General features: G+C 40.4%; 2 protein-coding genes across 6 annotated transcripts in view; one reads left to right on the forward strand and one right to left on the reverse strand.

Annotated features, from left to right (window-relative positions):
• Window positions 1-9949, reverse strand: part of GTF2H1 (general transcription factor IIH subunit 1) — a 37392-nt gene extending 27443 nt beyond the window's left edge. The window contains exons 1-2 of the mRNA XM_025928392.2: window positions 9747-9949; window positions 451-619 (exon numbers count right to left, since the gene is read on the reverse strand). Coding sequence (XP_025784177.1) covers window positions 451-604 — 154 coding nt within the window. The 5' untranslated portion in view covers window positions 605-619; window positions 9747-9949. The remainder of the gene's footprint in view (window positions 1-450; window positions 620-9746) is intronic.
• A 224-nt stretch (window positions 9950-10173) lies between these two features.
• HPS5 (HPS5 biogenesis of lysosomal organelles complex 2 subunit 2) overlaps window positions 10174-13803 on the forward strand; it is a 45964-nt gene continuing 42334 nt past the window's right edge. For 3 of the 5 annotated variants that reach the window (XR_015240968.1, XM_086677839.1, XM_025928436.2), the window contains exon 1: window positions 10256-10380. The gene's annotated coding sequence lies outside the window, so the exon portion shown is untranslated. The other 2 variants (XM_086677840.1, XM_086677841.1) reach the window with 2 other exon arrangements.

The raw sequence follows: 13803 nt of genomic DNA on the forward strand, positions 1-13803 counted from the left end.
ATGCATGAACCATCTGAATCAGTAAATCCACTGCAGGGATGTATCCCACATATACAACCTCACAAAGATATTAGTACACAGACCTATACTGCAACACTGTTTGCAATAAAAAGAATTCTGAAAACTTCCTAGCTGTCCTTCAAGGAAACTGATTAAATTATGATTCTATATCCATTCAGTGGAGTATTATGCAACTCTTAAAAGTGGCGATGTGTGGAGACTTTTACATGATGTAGATTCACATGTGTAAAACTATATAAACTTTTATTATTATAAAGTGGGAAAGGCGGGTTACAGAATAACATACGTTCAGCGATCCCACTTTAACATTATTTCCATACAGCTGGTTTTTTGGACACTATAATAAAAAAATCCACAAAGATCGTATAAGCAATCTTCTTATAAAATTATTAGCAAATGTTACATCAAGCCTTAGTATAGCTGACTTACATTTAATATCTGCATACATATGGCTGATTGTAAATCTATCTTTGCCTTCAGGTGCCCAAGCAATCCTTTCTGCCATGAGGTATAAAGCTCCATCTTGCTTCTTTTGACGCACCTTCTTTACAATTAGCAAAACTTCTTCAGATGAAGTTGCCATGATGCCTAGAAAGTGCTAAGAGAGACAAAAGATTTCACATCTCAATTAGGATCAAATTTGTTGACTTTTGGAGTCCTTTCCAAATTAAAAAAAAAAAAAAAGGTTTTAACATTTATTTATTATTTTGAGACAGAGAGAGACAGACCGTGAGCAGGGGAGGGGCAGAGAGAGAGGGAGACACCGAATCTGAAGCAGGCTCCAGGCTCTGAGCTGTCAGCACAAAGCCCAACGTGGGGCTTGAATTCACAAACCGCGAGATCATGCCCTGAGCCGAAGTCAGACGCTTAACTGACTGAGCCACCCAGGCGCCCTTGAGTCCTTTCCAAATTTAAACCTAAATTGAAAAAAGTCCCTGATTCAAAGTTGAAGATAAAGTTGTATAGCATTATCCTTTAAAATAAAATTTAATTTGCTCATTATCACAGGTTTGAATTTACACAACAGTTTATGACACTTGGCAGTTTTTAAACCATTTCTACATATTCTAATCAGAGTATTTTCAATTTACTTTAGTTCCTTAGTAATATTCTTAAATCTTAAATGTATGATTTGACTATAGATATGTTGTCTTTAACCTACATTTAAAATTGTAGAACTTTAGGGGCGCCTGGGTGGCTCAGTCGGTTAAGTGGCCGACTTCGGCTCAGGTCATGATCTCGCGGTCCGTGAGTTCGAGCCCCGCGTCGGGCTCTGTGCTGACAGCTCAGAGCCTGGAGCCTGTTTCAGATTCTGTGTCTCCCTCTCTCTTTCTGACCCTTCCCCGTTCATGCTCTGTCTCTATTTGTCCCAAAAATAAACGTTAAAACAAATCATTAAAATTGTAGAACTTTAGAATTATGACTCTACTGAATATTTAGTTCAATTTTGTTTCAACTGAAACAACTAAGAGCCACAGGGTTTGTGTGACCTTACCAGAACCACTCTCAGAGCTGAAACCACTGAAACCACACCCACATTTCCTGATTCCTGGTCTAAGTTTCTTCCTGTGTACTTTAAAAGAAAACCATTAATACTTAACACCTCATGCAACAATGTGGATGGAACTGGAGTGTAATTATGCCAAGTGAAATCAGAGAAAAATAAATGTATGATGGAATCATATGTGGAATTTAAGAAACAGATGAACATAGAGAAAGGAAAGGAAAAATAGAGAGGGAGGCAAACCATAAGAGACTCTTGAATACAGAGAACAAACAGGGATGCTGTAGGAGTGTTGGGTGGGTGGACAGGCTAAACAGGTGATGGGCATTATGGAGGGCACTTCTTGGGATGAGCACGGGAGTTATAAGTAAGTAATGAATCACTAAATTCTATTCCTGAAATCGTTATTGTATTATATGTTAACTAACTTGGATTTAAATAAAATTTAAAACGTTAAAAACAAAATAAAGAAATAAACATTAAAAAAATAATTCTACTTAAAAAAAATTAACACTTCAGATGCTACTTCCCCCACCTTTTAACAATCAAATTGTCTTCAACTGTTCTCCAGGTCTTGGCCAAAGATTCACTTGTACATAGCTAATTCATTACCTAGGAAACAGCCTTTAGTTACCTCCACCTCCTTCCTCCCCAGTTCTGGGGAATCTTAAATATTCAACTGAAATCCTAGAGGCTTAAGTGTGGCTGCCTGGAATATGAGGCTAAAAGGGAACTTGAAGCTATAAGGGCTTAACAGGAAAGAAGCCATGATTGATGGTGATGTCTGCCATGGGATGAGATGGGAAAAAGTGATAGCACAAATACCCCATATAGGTCATTTCCGGTGAAGTTATGACTAAGATTTTATTCCCAAAGAAATGATTCAAAGTATAATTTTAAAACATTAACTTCTTCAGATATAGTTTAAAATATAATTTTAGAGAAATTTGCATATCTAGATATTTTAAGAATTAAATTTGCCCTGAGAAAACAGGTTTTTTTTTTTTTTAAACGTTTATTTATTTTTGAGACAGAGAGAGACAGAGCATGAACGGGGGAGGGTCAGACAGAGGGAGACAAAGAATCTGAAACAGGCTCCAGGCTCTGAGCCGTCAGCACAGAGCCCGACGCGGGGCTTGAACTCACGGACTGCGAGATCATGACCTGAGCCGAAGTCGGCGGCTTAACCGACTCAGCCACCCAGGCGCCCCAAGTGAAGTCTTATTGAAACATTTTTCCTGGAGGTTAAAACAAATGGGAACAATGAAATACTGGATCTGCCATTAGTTATTCAAAATAATTGAAGAATGTTTTTTTTTAATTGTTTTAAATTTACATCCGAGTTAATTACCATATAGTGCAATAATGATTTCAGGAGTGGAATTGAGTAACACTTCTATTTGGATTAAGTGGGAAAGTAAGCATCAGAAGAATGGCAGGCATTAAAAATAATGGAAACCAGGGGTGCCTGGGTGGCTTAGTCAGTTAAGCATCTGGCTCTTGATTTCAACTCAGGTCATGATCTTGCCATTTGTGATATTGAACCCCGTGTTAACTGGCGTTGACATGTTACATTAGTTTCATGTGTATAACATAGTAATTTGATGAGTCTATATGTTATTTTATGCTCACCACAAGTGTAGCTACAATCAAAAAAGTCATTCAAGCAGGAATTTAGAAATAAAAAATACAGGGGCGCCTGGGTGGCGCAGTCGGTTAAGCGTCCAACTTCAGCCAGGTCACGATCTCGCGGTCCGTGAGTTCGAGCCCCGCGTCAGGCTCTGGGCTGATGGCTCAGAGCCTGGAGCCTGTTTCCAATTCTGTGTCTCCCTCTCTCTCTGCCCCTCCCCCGTTCATGCTCTGTCTCTCTCTGTCCCAAAAATAAATAAACGTTGAAAAAAAAAAATTAAAAAAAAAAAGAAATAAAAAATACAAATTAAAAAAAAAAGCAAAATCTTAATTTCTCTGAAGTTGATTTCCTCAATTTTGAGTAGTCAAATATTCCCTTTCATAGGTACCCTTACAGGCTACTCTACCCCAGGAATGGAAAGAAAAATGGTCAATGTGAACACATTTATTCAATAAATGTGTGCTGAGCCAACAAGTCTAGGGTTATCAAAGATGAATGTCTGACAATAATGATTTCTGCTTTCAAAGAGGTTCCAGTTAGCAAGATTATTTGTGTGTCAGTGTATACAAATAAGACCACGTGATGCTCCAAAAGGGAGATAAAAAAATGTTCTGAATTAGGACTCAGAGGCCATTTCTTCACAGAGGATACTTCTTTTATAATAGATTTTTTAGTGCAAATAAAATAAATTGGGGTATAATTAACAAATCACCAAAATACATACATCTTAGGTGGTCTGTTTGATGTATTTTGACAATTGAATACACCCATGCACCGTTACTTGAAATAAGAGAACATTTCCACCACTCCCCAAAATTCCCTCATGTTCCTTTCCATTCAACTCTCTTCCTCTCCCCCTCCAGCAACTATTTTCTGATTTCTATCACCACAGATGAGCTTCTGTGTCTTCTGGGTTTTCACAGAAATGGAATCACGTACTATGTATTCTGTCTCTGGCTTTCCGCCTAATCTGTTTCTCGAAATTCACCATATTATTACATATATCAGTAATTTGGTTTTTTTTACACTTAATACGTTAGTTATGAATTGGGTCTTGAATGAGGATTTTGACAGAGAAAGGGAAATAGGCATCACAGGCAAAGGGAATGCTTTGGGGCAAAGGCTTGAGACTCTGGGAATGGTAAGTAGTTTGCGCTGGATGTAGTATAAAGTTCATGATAAAGATCAGTGGGCTGTGGAGTTCGGTGGTTAAGACGGAGACAGTGCAGAATGCCACCCTATGTGGTAGACAAGAAAAAACCTCTAAGGACTTTTGAATAGGGCAACAATTTCTATTTTAGGAAATGAATCTGTGGACAGTATGAGAGAGACTTAAGAAAAGGACTAGTAGGGTCTGAACCAGGCTGGTGGCAGCAAGAATGGAGAGGAGGGAATGAGGAGGAATACTGAGGAAGCAGGATAAATAGGCGAGTGCTGAAGGAGGTGTCACAGCTGCTTGCTCACACCCCACTCCTAAGCCCTACTGACATGAGCACAGTGGAACAGGTTTGAAAGTGAAGACAAGGAATTCAGTTCTGGACAAGAGTGTGAGGTGCTGTTGAGTCATGCAGGTGGAGATTAATTAACTTGTTTTTCACTTGCCACTGAAAACACTTCCTTATGTTGTTTTATAATCTCCAGTTTGGATATCTATAAAACATATATGATAAAGGTTAAAATTCTTAACATATACATAATGCCATCTTTTAAATGATACACTTATTTAATATCCTCCTAAGATTTTCATTAGAGGGTTACTGCTGCTTAAAAAGTTTAAAAACCACTGTTTCAAAACACTATTTAATGATATGAAAAGATACACTGTCAGGTGATCAAAGAAAAAAAAGCTTGTAGTTTGATTCTATATTCTTAAATTAAAAAAAAATATCTAAAATGTACTCAAGAGGCGCCTGGGGTGGCTTGGTCGGTTAAGCGTCTGACTTCGGCTCAGGTCATGATCTCATGGTTTGTGGGATTTAGCCCTGTGTCAGGCTCTGTGCTGACAGCTCAGAGCCTGGAGCCTGCTTTGGATTCTGTCTCCCTCTCTGTCTCTCCCCCGTTCACGCTGTCTCTCAAAAATAAATCAATCATTAAAAATTTTTAAAACATAAATAAAATGTACTCAACGTGGCGAGCCTGACTGGCTCAGTTGGTAAAGCATGCAACTCTCGATCTCAGAGTTGTGAGCTCAAGCCCCACGCTGGGTGTAGAGCTTACGTTTAAAAAAAAAAAAAGGGCGCCTGGCTGGCTCAGTCGGTTGAGCCTCTGACTTCGGCTCAGGTCACGATCTCACGGTCCGTGAGTTCGAGCCCTGCATCAGGCTCTGTGCTGACAGCTCAGAGCCTGGAGCCTGCTTCGGATTCTGTGTCTCCTTCTCTCACTGACCCTTCCCTGTTCATGCTCTGTCTCTGTCTCAAAAATAAATAAACATAAAAAAAAAATACTCAATGCCTAGTATGTGCCAGGCACTGGGCTAATTTCTTTATAGGTATTAACTCATTCAGCCCCAGTTAACAATCCTGAGGTAGGTTATTAGTCCCACTCTGCAGATAAAGGAAACTGGGTCTAAAAAAAAAAATCAAGACGCTTTCCCAAAGCATCAAGGAAGTAGCTAGGTTTCAATGTGGGTCAGTCTGACCTTGGACTTCCACCATGCTATTCTGCAAATACATATGACTTGGAGGAATATACACCCAACTTCACAGTGGTTACTGATGGGTGATAGGATTACAGATGACTTAAATGTTCTTTTTGTTTTCTGGATTATCTATATTTTGTAATGAGAAGAGTAGCATTTTAAAAAATATTAATTTATTTTGAGAGAGAGAGAGAGCATGCCCATGTGCATGTGGGGGAGGGGCAGAGAGAGAAAGAAAGAGAGACAGAGAGAATCCCAAGCAGGCTTTGTGCTGGTGGCACAGAGCCTGACATGGGGCTTAAACTCTCCAACTGGGGCTTGGACTCTTGAACGGTGAGATCATGACCTGAGTCGAAATCAAGAGTCAGATGCTTAAGTGACTGAGCCACCCAGTTGCCCCAAAAAGTAGTTATTTAAAAAGTCTTTCCAAGAGTTTGTTCCCTATCAAACCACAGGCTTATAAGGTAACACAGGAAAGTGTTGCAGGTATTAGTGCGGGTAAGAAAACAATTGTTATTTTCAATTTCTGTAATAAGTGTATATGAATTTATTTTTATTCACTTTAAAAATTTAATGTACAAAAGAAATTTCATATATGTATGGAACTAATTAATACCTTAATATTAATTTTGATATTCATTATAATAAACATTTTAGTAACTTAAAAAAACCATCTGTATTACTTGAAATTATACTGCATATTATATGAACCACATTTTAGGAAACGTGAATTAAAATCTGAAAGATAGGCGGGGAGGTTTTGTCGACACAGAGAAAGCAGATGATTACAAAACAATTTTAAGTATGTCCATATACGGAGGAAAAGCACTGAAGGAGTTTCCAATTAACTGGGCTTATAAGCACAAGTAAAGTATAAGCTTCGGAAAAGAACAGAAAAAAAACTTCTAAGATAGGAAGGTAAGAAAGAAAAGATGAGTGAAGACAGAGAAACTGTAAAACAGAGAGGAAGTTAGATGGAGAGAAAAAGCCACTTGGGAGAACACTGAAAATAAGTCAGGGGTAAGTAACTGAGCATTGGAATGACTAGTCAGTGGTCTCATAGCTAACTTGCTTGGCAAATTTCCTTGTTCATCCATAGCACCTCTGTTAATTGTACGAGGACCAGTTTTAGAAAGTTTAACAGAATCAGTGGGGCTATCCTACAAAGCACTACATGGTTTTCAGATGTTTCTTGAAGATGGCTCCTTGGGTGGCAAAAAAATTCTTCTTCCCAGTAGAATTCTAGAAGAGCCACAGAATATTTGTTCATGAAAAATATCAGTTAGTTCCATTTAAACAAATTGACCCGATGAAGATCTAGCTTTACTTAAAAGATTTACATTATGAAATCATCTGCCACTTCTTTAAATACCAAGATCCTCCAGTAAAGACATTAATTCATTTGCAGTTAAATATTTGCCTGAAGGTAAATGTACATGCTTTGCTCTGAGCCTTTGCACATTCTCCTCCTCCTTTCCTATCACCTGGCTTTTACTCATTTTTTTGTCTACTCTAAGTTTCAAAGTTACTAGGCAAGACCTTCCATTTTTTTCTTGATAGCACTTACCACAACTATAATTAATTTTTAAAGTTGTTCTTTGAATGTCTGTCTCCCCTGACAGACTGCAAGCTTCATAAAGGGAAGAGGATGCATGTATTGTATTCACTGCAATACAGCACCCAGCTGCATATTTAGCCCATAGGAAGAGTCCAATAAACATCTGTGATTATCTATTTAAGATATTTGGTGTTAAAAGAACACCATCCTGGTAAGATACATAAGACACCTTCGTACATATATTCTTGGCTAAACTCCAGGAAGCATTATAGCTCTCTACTCAAAGATCACAGTATCATTCCTCAGGGATTCCAATAACTGGGTTTTAAGGAAACAGGGATAGGAAAAATTTCAAACTATTCAACAGAAATCTTTAAATTGCATTTCTCTTCTAATATGCACAGATAAATGGGGCAGAAATAAGGACAACAAGTGAACTATAAACTCCACATCACCCTCTAAAAGGAGGATTATTAGAGAGAGCTGCTGTATCTGCCAGGATACAAAATGGAGATCTGGAATGCTGCTTGCTGTGAGGCAATCCAAAAAAATTTTAACAATCCAGCATCACAGAGAACAGGACCTTGGAAGTATGTAAAAAGTGACCAAAATTTACCATTTCAACGAAAGTTACACACACAATGAAGCTATTAAGGGGAGTAACTGATGTAGCAATTTTAAGACCAAGCACTTTTTCATTTTTACAGCAGTGCAGGGAGAGGCAGAAGGAGGAAAATGCGACAGACACAAGACAGAACGAAATGTATGCTCATATTCACTAATAAATACTGCATGCTGACAAGAGTATAATATCCAAATCAAGAGAAGAGCAATCAGTCTGTAATCAAAGTGGGGAAGGGAGGGACTTACTAGTTATTAGCTGGACGCCAGATACTGCCACACTAAAGGCAAGCTAAGAGAGAAAAGAGGAAGGGCACAAGGGACCTCCTCCAGCAGTATCCACGAGGTAGAAACACTGGTCAAAATGCTAGGAAAGCTCAATGGTAGGGGAAAAACCTAGCAGCACAGAAAAGTAAGGCTAAAAGGTGGAAAGATTAACCAGCAGGGAGAAGATATATGCCTCGAGGGCAGTATGTGCAGGAAGCTGATCATTTGGTTTATTAAACCGATTCCTCTCTGCACCAATCTTCCTAGTATTTTTAAAGAGCCCTCTCTGCATTTGCATGAATAATTTTTTTACAGTTGCACTACCATATATATTTAATATCACCTAGGAGAAACTCAAACTTTCAATCTGCTGCTAAATGTCAGCTAAGTGAGGGTAAAGGACAGGTTTAATAGCCCCAAATTATCTCTCCCTCCTTCCCAAATGAGGGATTTAGGTCTGCTAAAAGGTACAAAGTTCTCTCCAGAGTCCATTCCTTCTGCAAGCCATAGGCCTGATACTAGAGGTTATCTTCTTTTCTGTCGTGACTTCTCCATCTCCTTTGTTCTACTTTTGACTTTAAAAAGCTATGTTAGGATTGGCAATTTTGGCTTATTTACCAAAGCCCAGTTTAGTGGTGTTCAAACTGTGTTCCAACAGGGGAGGCCGACTGGGTGGGGCTAGGCACTCCCAAATTCAATTCCATCAGAGCATGCTGTTTTGTATAACGGAGTTCCCAGTAAGAATTAGTGGGGAGAAATTGTTCCACTCCTTTATGGAGTTAATACTTACTACAGTGTGCATTTCAAACCACTTAGTTTTTGTATGTTTTTCACATTGTCTTCTAATGGACTAACGATTAAGTTTCTGGATCTTTTCCCTCTCCGCAACCATACAGACCCCAAAATGAGTGTTTACGAACCAATGGAACACACTGCCTTAGTCGACTTAGTCTTAGAACACTGGGGGCTTTATAAAATAATTACATATTTCCATAGGTTAGTGGTCTATTTTTCATCATTACAAGACAATCAAATTGGGCAAGGACCAAAGCCGGGGGTGTGGATTGGCACATGTGTTAAGAAGCTTTTACAAAGCCGTAGAATTGACAGGTCAAGCAAAAGATGTGTGGACACTACAGTGAAAGGTGTTCTCCTACAGAAACCGAAAGACTTAAGAGCACATTTCCTAACGGGAAGGGCTCCTCTGTCACTCAGAGGCCTCCACGTCCTTCATTCTCAAAAGCTAAGTCTAACCCTTGCTTTGGGGAAATCTTCGAGTCCCTGCTCTTAGTAAAGGGGCAGGCTTCCTATAGGCCAGCAGATTAGGGGTCGCCTATTCCTCGCTTCAGGACAATAAAAGGCTACCGAGATGGCAGGCGTAGGAGCTGTGGCGACGGCAACAGGGACACTGGGAAAAGGGGCAGAATCCGCGCCGTCCAGCGGCCCCCAGGCCTGTCAGCTCCTTACCCACCCTCCCACCCGCCCCCATTCTTCGGTCTAAACTTACCAAGTGAGAGCTACGGCCCTGGGCAGGGAGTAACTGGCCTGGGTCGGGTCGAGTTCCGCTGCGCTTCTTAGAGACGCTGCCGGGAAGAGGCTGAAACCCAGTAGCCACCACCGTCGCCACCGCCTCTGTTACTGGGGGGTCTCGCCTCCATCGCTGGCTGCGAGGACTCTGAGGGCACGTGACCGGAAGTACCAAGGCGGGCCTGCCGGGCACGTGACCCAGAGCGCGGCCGCCATGACACCTTCCGCTAGTTCCCTCCCTCCCCCGCCGGTTCCCGCCTGTTTCATTTCCTTTCGCCGGCCTCAAGCTGTGAAGGGTCCCAGGATCCTGGCTGGCTCACCCCTTTGGCCTAACGCTCCTCCGGTCTCCGACGGCGCTGTGTCTTCGGCCAGCAGCAGCCCGCTGACTGCAGGCCGCAGAGAGCGTAATTGCGACCGCGGCCGGAGGGGGAGGGACCACGCGCAAGCAGGGGGCGTAACCCGTCACGTGACAAGGAAGTGCCGTTAATAGCGGTGTCCCTGAGTCCCCGTCGCTTCTGGATGACGTAAACGCGGGAGGGGAGGTACGGAAGGAGGGAAAGACTCTCCGGTATCGTTCTTAGTTGCTCGTTGAGTGTACGGCTTTTAGTTGCTCGGTGAGTGTCCCAGTGGCCATCCGTGAGAGAGGGTCTGATCTATTGAGAATTGGGGGTTTCCGGCCTTGGAAGTGGTGGAGCGGAGCCGAGACCTCTGGGCTGCGGGTCTGTGAGCCTGGCTTGGAAAACATGGTTACCGAAGCTTCTCTCCTCAAGAGATCTGAATACAGTGTTAAAGATATCGCTGCAGAAAAGTTACTAGTTCCGCTAGGGAGCTTCTTGTGGCCAGGGACTGTGTCCGGCGATGGGTACAAAGAATGTTGACTGCATGATGCATGTATGAATCGCCATTTCTCTGTGGCGAAGCGTTCTCTGATTATTACTTCTCGGGTGGAAAGATCCCACTATGGAATGGTGGAATCTCGTATTTACCCTTCGCATAGTATCTTTACTTTTTGCTTGATTCCATCTTTTCCGTCCACGTAGCTAGTGGGGGGAGAAGGAATGCTGTGATTTGCTTTTAATGTGTAAGCAGCAAACACTGTGGTCCGTTGGTGAAATGAGTACTAGGGCGATGATAAAAAGCCTTTTCTTAATCCTACTACTCGTTTATGTTACCGTAAAGGATTGCATGGAAGTGGAAAGGTGATTAGATTAGGACTAAGGAGAAGTGGATTCTAGTCACAGCTCTACCTCTCAGGAGCTCTGTAACCTTGGGTAAGCCAACCCCTCAAGAAGTTGTTTTACTGACTTTGGTAAGCATTTATAGCCTTCTAATTGTTTAGTTGTTTGTTTGTTTTTGGCTAGAGGTGTGCAGCCTTGACAGAAGTAGTATTTAAACCCAGCTTTGCAGAAAGGTGGGATTTTATTAGATGGATGAAGATTCAGAAAACAGTATCTATTGAACCGCAGAGGCACAGGAAGTTTATACAATGAAAGAGAAACAAAAAATAGCAAGGTATAGTTGGACAATAGGGGTAGAGTGGAAGATGGGGCTGGAAAAATAAATAAGGATGAGATCATAGATTAAGAGGGGGAGCTTTCGAAGGTTTGTACACTGACTGATTTCTTTTTAAAAGTAGGTACTGAAAAAAATCTTGTGATTATGGAAAATTGCAAACATAGACACAAGTAGACAGGATAGTAAAATGAACCCCATGTACTCATAACCCATTTTTAACAGTTGTCAACATTCTACTGTTTTTATTACAGAGAATTTAAATGTGTTGGTACTTTTTATATGCATTGTCACATTTGATTAATAGTAGATTTTTATTTGAGCTCAATTCTATGGTATTTAAGTACCAGCTAGGATGATTATATTTGTGTGAAAATTCCTTTGGGTTTTAGTTGAATCAAAAGTGTGACATGGCTACTTTAAAAACGGTGCTGTTTTAGGTTATAACATAGAAATTTAATGTCCAGATCAAGGAAGTTACTGTTTCTATTCTAGTCTTTGTTATTCAGCCACTTAAGGTGTATTATGTTCAGTTCTAGGCACCATATTTTTGGGCAAACTAAATGGCCTTTGTAGAAAGTTGACAAGAATAGAGGAAGTTAGTAATTGTCGTGTCAGAAATTATCGAAGAATTGGGAATGCTAGATTTTTAGAAGACCTGATAACACCTTTCAAATACTGAAGGGTTGTTTTGGGAGAAGTAAACATTCCTTTAAACCGCAGAAGACACAATTAGAAATAATCAGTAAAAGCTCTAAGGGAGCAGATTTCAATATTAAAGAGAGAGAGAAAAAGAACAAAGGAAAGTATAAATATAGAGTTGGCTTAACTCTATACCATCTTAATTCTTTTTTTTTTTTTAACGTTTTATTTATTTTTGAGACAGGGAGAGACAGAGCATGAACAGGGAAGGGTCAGAGAGAGGGAGACACAGAATCCGAAACAGGCCCCAGGCTCTGAGCTGTCAGCACAGAGCCCGACGCGGGGCTCGAATTCACGGACCGCGAGATCATGACCTGAGCCGAAATGGGCCGCTTAACCGACTGAGCCACCCAGGCGCCCCATATACCATCTTAATTCTTAACCATCACCCCGCAACTTCTCTTGAGAACTGACATTGCTGACACTGTTTCTTTTCCGTTCTCATTTCCCATTAAATATATATTTTTTGAAAATTAGGAACCTGTTAGTTTAGTTTTTTTTACCTCATTAAATTATAACTTGCAGGACACTGAGATCAAGGCCCGATGGCCTATCCACTTCAGAGTTTAAGATCACAAGTGGAAGAGATAGACAATGTGGACTTGATGTCATTCCTTTCCAGCTTCTTTAGGATCTTATACCATGGTTTTATCTTTTTCTTGTGTCTTCAGTCTTTTTCATTCTAAAGACTCTTAGCTACTATTTACAAATCTGTTTGAGTCTCTCCTGGTCAGAAAGTCCAGAGAGATTTTCTCCTTTTCCACCAGATTTCTTGAGTAATTGAAAGGCCTTGTCTTTACTACCTTACTACCCACCACTTTTCTTAAGTCTTTGTTTTCTAGGGTGTGCCCACAGCGCTTCACAGAAATTATGTGATTGCCTAACACCAAATCCTTTGATGTCTTTCTGTTGCCTACCAAATTAAAATTTCTTCAGGTTCTTTGGTTTGAAATGAGAAGTGTTTTATGCTTTGTGTTGAATTACTATTCCACTTTTATTTTTCATTACTCTGTTCCTTGTATCCTGTGTCTCAACCAAAAACTAAACTTGTATTCTCCAAATGTATCCTCTGTATTTTTGCTTATTGCTGCCCTTACCCTTTTCCTTCTGATAAAAGCCTATTCGGCTCCAGTGCTGCTTCCCTTAGGAAGTTTTCAACAGTTCCCTTTAACTCAGTGTGAAATGTGATTCTTCTGTCCTTTAAGTTCCAACATAGCATTCTGCTTATGTTTTCCTTATTAGGTGTGTGTGTGCGCACGCGCATGTTCTTTTTCTCCCTGTTTATAAAGTGACTGATTTCCAGAATTATTTTGTCATTTCTACCACTGTGTCTCATATTTCACAAGGAACTCAATAAAATGAATGAGTGAAAAGAATGATAGTTTTTTTCTTAGGTCAAGAATTCTCAAAAGAAGTCTTTTTCAAAGATTTTATTTTATTTTATGTTATGTTATGTTATGTTATGTTATGTTATGTTATGTTATGTTATGTTTATGTTGGAGAGAGAGAGAGTGAAAGAGGCAGAGAGAGGACACAAGAGAATCCCAAGCAGGCTCTGCAATGTCAGTGCAGTGTAGCTCAAACCCACGGACCATGAGATTATGACCTGAGTGGAAATCAAGGGTCGGGATGCTCAACTGACTGAGCCACCCAGGCATCCCTAAAGATTTTAAGTAGTCTCTACAGCTGACATGGGCTTGAACTCAAAATTCCAAGTTCAGGAGTTGCATGCTTCACTGACTGACCAGCCAGCTGCCCTGGAATTCTTAAATATTTTGAGTATAGGACTACTAAAGATTTGGTTTTCTTTTTGGACTATTATT

Source organism: Puma concolor, chromosome D1, assembly GCF_028749965.1.
Source record: "Puma concolor isolate L17-30 chromosome D1, mPumCon1.1.hap2, whole genome shotgun sequence".
Classification (NCBI taxonomy): Eukaryota; Metazoa; Chordata; class Mammalia; order Carnivora; family Felidae; genus Puma; species Puma concolor.